The sequence below is a fragment of the Nicotiana attenuata genome, unplaced genomic scaffold (genome assembly GCF_001879085.1).
Source record: "Nicotiana attenuata strain UT unplaced genomic scaffold, NIATTr2, whole genome shotgun sequence".
Classification (NCBI taxonomy): domain Eukaryota; kingdom Viridiplantae; phylum Streptophyta; class Magnoliopsida; order Solanales; family Solanaceae; genus Nicotiana; species Nicotiana attenuata.
The window spans coordinates 184,447-191,044 of NW_017672006.1; the positions used below are offsets into that span (position 1 = coordinate 184,447).

The window sequence follows — 6,598 nt, forward strand, 5'->3', positions numbered from 1 at the left end:
TCTATTTGATGTTTCCGATGACTGTTCCAGCGGCTAGTTCCTTTTCTAGCAAGCCACAATTTCTGGGAGCTATAGTGTTGCTAAACCTCTCTTCAATTCAAACCATACAACTTTTCATAGTATTGCATCTCATTTTGCTACAACCAATTTCTCAAATTCTTGACTAAAAGTTGTATGGTTTGGATTAAAGAGAGGTCTACCACCACTATAGCTCCCAGAAATTGTGGCTTGCTAGAAAAAGGAACTAGCCACCGGAACAGTCACCGGAAACTTCAAATAGCTCACCGAGAAAAAAAGGTCGTCGAAATTAGATGTAAACAGGCTTGGTAGGGTCGGAATTGCCTTGTAAACAAGCTGTCCTGAAGAAGCTCGGCTAAAAAAGGCCGGAGAAGCACGCACGCGCCGGCGCGTGGGACAGGTGAGCCGGCGGAGTCACAGATCTGACAAGCGCGTGGAGGCACGTGAGCTATCTGTTGCAGAAGAATCTGAGTAGGGCTTGGTCGCCGGAGTTTTCCGAGTCTAATGGTGGTGTTGGTTTGTGCACGACGCTCACCAAACGTGAGATGACGCAAATTAGTCACTTAGGTCACCGGAAAATTGCATGGTGATTGAGTTCTTTGTTCCCGGATGTCGCTGGAATGACGCACAACGAGTTTTCCTCACTGATGCTCTGATACCATGTGAGAAAGCACGGGAGAAAAATATATTTTATTGATGTACTCTATTAAGTGTTTACAATTGCCCTATTTATAACTATATACAAGACATATTCTGCTCCTATTCTATGTGGGACTAAGGTTATTTACATAACTATCTATTCTATTTATCAGAATCAGCAACAGGTAGCTTCTGTTTTATGTCTGCTGAATGATTTGATTGTGACAACGGACAGAAGGAGAAGGATTATACAAAACCACCATTTGTTAAAAAGATACAACTTGTGATGTTTATGTCCTTCAGTGGCGAAAGAAAATAATGTCCGGATATCATCAATGTAGTCATAGGAGCTCATTTCGCTAATCCAAGGGTAGGCTTGTAAGAGTTAAAACACAGCAGAACTCCTCATGAGACTTCAAATAAGATGAACTAGATCAATTTTCAATCCAAGACCTTCCAACATGGAGGACCAGAATAAGTGAACATGAATAATCCATTCAAAATAACAAGTTAAATATGGAATATCACTTCAAAGAACGCCGTCAATTACAGGGAACTGATTATCAAATTCCATATGATGATTTGTATTCTTTTGTTACAAGAGAATGCTAATCCATGTCAATCTAAAAGCGTGAGTAACTAGGCAACTATTGATCCCAAAGCAAGTAATTCCTTTTCTATAAACCCCGCCACCATGCACATGCACACATCGACAAATACAAAGACTATAAAATCAGTCCTTACTATGATAGACAAGAAAATAATGTGCAGAGACTGCTGCAAAATTGCAAATGCAATTTTACTGCGCTTGAGCATTTCACCAAATTAGCTGTACAAGACATCTAATCAAATTGATCATGAGAGTTGATTGGTAGGATTGATTATATCTCACAATCAATCACCCTCCAGCACCATATCTCACGATCATTCATCCTTCAGCAAAATTACCAAAGAAATCTTCAATCAAAATTTTCTAGAATTTCTTAAAATGTAGTAAATTATTAAGTTCTTGGTTGAAAATAATCAGACCAGATAGAGAATGCAAGTAGCACACATAGAGGACAAATTAGAGAAGGTTACATAAAATGGTTTGGCTATGTCATAGATTCCAATGGACTGGTTTACAGGCACGACCTTATGATGGTTAAAGGTGCTAAAAGGGGACAAGATAGATCTAAAATCAAATGGAAGGAAGTTTTCTCAGAGACATACAACCTTTCGGAATCATGCAGGCTTAGCTAAGGACAAAATATAATGGAAGCAAAGTATCCAAACTAGCAATATCAACAAGTTGACATTAAGGTTTAGTTCTTATTGTACACTTACATTATGTTGGTCATTTTCCGGCCATTTCTTTTCCCGGAAAAAATCAATTACCAGCCATTTCTTTTCCAACTGTTTTCTTCTCTAGAAATTTGGTCATTTTCTTTCTTCTTCTTCTTCACGTTGGAGCTTTCGGTGAAAAAATTTTGAAAGATCCAAATATGATTTGTTTCTTCTTTAGATTCATGAAACTTCGCCCGAAAAAATGAAGCTTCGCCGAAAATTTTTTGAGATGTAAATGTGATTTTTCTTCTGATTCAAGTCACAAAGTTTAATATTGTCCCAGGTTTGCAAATGCAAAGAAACGAACATGGACTATTCAGTAAATGCATTATTATGTATTCCCTTTCTATTTTGAAATTACTATTGCTTCTCCATGCTTCTCTGTGTAAATTTGAAACAGGCAGCTTTTCTTCATTTTGTGGGGGTGACAATAGCAAATAAAGAACAAAAAAGAGGAGCAAAACATTGTGAAAGAAAAGATAGGAAGGCACTGACCTGGTGTGCGAAGAAAGAGATGACTGTGTGTGAACGAATAGGAGAAGAAAAAAAGAGAAAAGAATTAGAAGGAAAAATTATTCTCTCACGCTCTGAAAAATAATGCAATACACGCACTATGCCACATCACCAAGTTGTGTCTAGATGACACATTTGAGATGTGGTTGGAGTGTTTAGATGGAACAACCTTAAAATGAAGTGTCTAAGTGAAAAGTGTGGACAAGTTTAAATTATTTGGGCACAAATAGAGTGGAAAGCTATAAACAATTGCAGATGAGAATGATTGCAGAGGATTCATATAGTTGATCCCAACTTTGTTTGGGATTAAGGTATTATTGATTTGATTGAGCAAGTGATTGAACATGCTAAAGACACAAAAAGGAAAAACGATGTCTACAAACAGCCTCATTTCTCCTTTTATTTTCCAATTCTCAATCCCCTTCTTGTTGGGAATTGTGCAATTTATGACTCAACAAAGGAAATCGTTGTGTTATCTGGCTTATAAAAACATAGTTGTATTAGTCAATATGATAAATCCACTTCAAAGGACAGAAATTCGTCAACATGCAGGGAAAATAGTATAATACTTTTTGCACAAAATTTTAAACTAAGGTGAACCCCTATTCCCCTTCTATATACTTCCACTCATGCCTCAATTTAGTGGAACCGTTTTTCCAACTCATAGTGCCTCCTTGGGCCTTTAGCCTCCAAATAAATATCCCTTTCAAAGGCAAAGCAATATTTTAATGTCAAAGATTTTAATAGCAAAATATAAACTGCACTCAGGTCCAAGATAAGCCTAGTAAGCCAAGCAACACTAAATCATTAGACCAATTGGAAGAATCTCTCTCAATGATCATGTTTTCTAAGGAAAGAACTTCTACCTAGATTCCTATTGCTTCTGTTGTTGGATTACATGCAGGCTACACAACAGGTTTTTTCTTCTATAAATGATGATTACATTTCTTTCTTTGCCTTCTCTAAAATATTGAACAAAAGGTATTTAATTAATATATAGCTTTTCCATCTTCCATTCATTGCTTTCCTACTTGGAGCTTTTCCTTCTTTTTATTGCTCTACTTGGAGCTTTTCCTTCTTTCATTAGTTTCCTACTTGGAGCTTGCCTCTTCAGAGGTGGTTAGCAAAACATAACAATATACAAGAAAAAGTCTACCTTGTTTCTGATAGAGAAGTCATAGTTGCAATGGAAACAGCAAAAATACTCCCACCACAGGCTAAAGACAATGGATGCTGAAAAGTTAGAGGGGTTTTATGCTGTCACTATCTCAAGTTAACTGCGTGCGATATGAGAAAGGGACAAAATAAAAGATATCCCAAAGCTTATCAGGTCCAGTTTAAATCATTACTAAGTAATGGCCTTCCTAATCTGGGAGCTAGTTCAATAAACCTTCATTTATTAGCCATAAATATTGGTAGGAGATTCTACATATATTGTGCATGAAAGGAGGAAGTACTTACAACTTCAAACATCGAGAGTGTTTGCAGTTACACTGCTTTGGCTTTTTAGGTGTACCATCTTTTGCTTCATTGGCACTTTGCCTTGACCTGGCTTTTGGTGATTCAGGTTTCCTGGAAAGAGGAAGTGTATTAGGATATACAGATCTCACAAGTGTTGCTAGAGAACACTACATGCCTCCCCCTCCTCCTCTTTGCTAGACATGGGAGGTGAAAGAAGTGGATAGCCTCGAATATGAATAACAAATAACACCACACGCAGTATCCTAATAGATTAGCATCAGTTGTCAAAGATCATATGTGAGAAAGAAGAGAGAACGCAGGTTTTATTTAACTAATTAATGTCTCAATACACCCCCTCACGTGTTGGCCTAATTCTTTTCCTTTTTCATGAGCCAAGCAATTGAAAATTCTTAATGGTTGGGTGGTGAGAATTGAAATCGGGACCTCTGCCTGCTATTATACCATGTGAGAAAACAGAAAGAAGGGAGAACACAACTCTTATTTAATAGTTCCTTCGAGCACATCCCACAGTTCCCCTGGCTTGCAAGAAATGAGCTTTTCTGTTTCTGAATTCATAGAATGCCTAGCTAATCAACAAATCTATAGAAGCAGCCAAACTCTAATAAAATCCTAGTGAAATATACAATACAAGAAACAAAGCTCAGAAACATGTCTAGGTATTAGTGCCAAATAATCTGTCATAGTTACATCAATGTTGGAGATGGACAGCCATATGTTTGGTGAAGGGAATGTCAAAATCTGTTAATACGAGCTCAAAAAGGCTGCTCGGGTGGACTTCAAACAATTGCATTAGAATTTGTGAAAACATTTATTCAAGCACCTACCTTCAATAACGAATTTAGCTCAATAGAACGATATTTATTATCCCTCCCCCCCCCCCCCCCAAAAAAAAAAAAAGAAAAGCTGGAAATTTCTCGCGAATTGCAGGCTAAACTTACACAGGTCCTATTGAAGGATGAGGAGGCAGCACTGGAGTTTGTTGCATCGGCATCAACAGTATATGTTGTTGCTGCGATTGCGGCAGTGCCTGTGTCTGTGTCTGTAATTGTGGCCTTGTCATCTGTGTTGACTTCATCGACACTGGTAACTGACCAGACTTCATTACCTGCTGTTGAATCTGCTTAGCTTGTTCCGGCAAAGCCGCCGCCGCAGCTCCCCCGAATCCCGTGAAATCCAGCTGCCTCGCTAGCTTCTTCGCCGGATAATCCGTTACCAAGTGAGCACTAGCCGCTGTATCTGCCGGCTCCGTTTGAGCTTTCTTTGGAGGGAAATCCCCTCCCTCAGTTTTCTCCATTCAAAAACAAATAGTACAAAAAGATCCTCGAAAATTCACTGATTCTCCTGCGAAATTCTCACGGAAATTCCTCGAAATTCATAGAATTGAAAATCTTAAAAATTCAAAATCCGAGAGTAAGAAGCTATGTCATTCACACAGTGACATTCAGTCATTCACAGAAAAGAGAAGAATCGCCCCAATATCAGCTGGAATTTTCAAACTTAATCCACAAAATCTCGATTCGCAGTTACATACGCATGCGTGTAAATCCTCTATACGTATGGACGGACGGAGAAAAGAGGGGATCTTTTCAAAGAAGAAGAAAGAGCCTTTGTCTCTCCCTTTCTCCCTCTCTAGCTTTTGAAATTCAATTCGTAATTACGGTAAGATCGTCACATCAACCTCATCCTACGGTTAATATCGCGAGAATTAATCTCACGGCTCAAATTCATAGAAGTATGGAAGGTTTTCTTATCCACCGTTAGATGACTGGCTGCTTTACACTAGGATGCTTGGAATATAAAACTCATCAAATCATTTACCGCCACGTGGCTTATGATAATCTGGAGGGAGTGAAATGCGCTACCTAAGATTCTTTTTGTTTTGGGTTAAAAGTAAAATAGTGGAATAAAAATAAGTTAAGAAGTGCAGGGATTTTGGCGCTAAATAAGTTATAAAGTGCAGGGTTGGGTGAAAATGTTACGAAGGGCGACGATTGCTCCGCAAGGTTTAGAAATAGACGGACATGATTGACGAGGGATTCTACTTGGAGTTTAAAATAAATCGTGTTGTTTATTCAAGATTGACTCATGTTTGCAGATCCGATGAGAATCAGAAATAAGTGGTTCTTTCTTCTATCTTCATTTTTCACCCAAATGACGGGTTCTTTCTGTTTCAGCAAAAATGCGTACTACGAATTGTTCCAAAACAAAGATGTTTTATATCTTAAAATATAGGGTATTATTGTATGTTAATGTTTTTTTTTTTTTTGAAAAAAATTCTTGAGAAGAAGGTTGCCACAGTGAAGGGAATCCATCTCACATCTCTCACATAGAAAGTCACTCATTCAACCAACTCACTCAACCCATGTGCTTGTACCTTTAGTAATGAAAAAAAATTAAATTTATGATAACCAAAAAAAGAAAATATGGTATTGTATGTTATATGAGAGAGAAGAGACGATTATAGTTTAGTTTGATTAAATACGAAGAATTTTATAAACCTAGAAAACTATTATTGCACTACCTTATAGTAAGGATCTTCTTGGGTTTTAACTCTTTTAAAAGGAAAATTTCATAAATATAAAACTTTTCTCAAATGTTTAGACTCGGCATCTCCTAAAAT

The 6,598-nt window shown here is 37.6% G+C and overlaps 1 protein-coding gene across 1 annotated transcript in view; it reads right to left on the reverse strand.

The window, feature by feature from the left end:
- LOC109211296 (protein tesmin/TSO1-like CXC 5) overlaps window positions 1-5,849 on the reverse strand; it is a 32,139-nt gene extending 26,290 nt beyond the window's left edge. Inside the window, exons 1-2 of the mRNA XM_019374818.1 lie at window positions 4,917-5,849; window positions 3,958-4,068 (exon numbers count right to left, since the gene is read on the reverse strand). Coding sequence (XP_019230363.1) covers window positions 3,958-4,068; window positions 4,917-5,272 — 467 coding nt within the window. The 5' untranslated portion in view covers window positions 5,273-5,849. The remainder of the gene's footprint in view (window positions 1-3,957; window positions 4,069-4,916) is intronic.
- Between the last annotated feature and the right edge of the window lie 749 nt (window positions 5,850-6,598).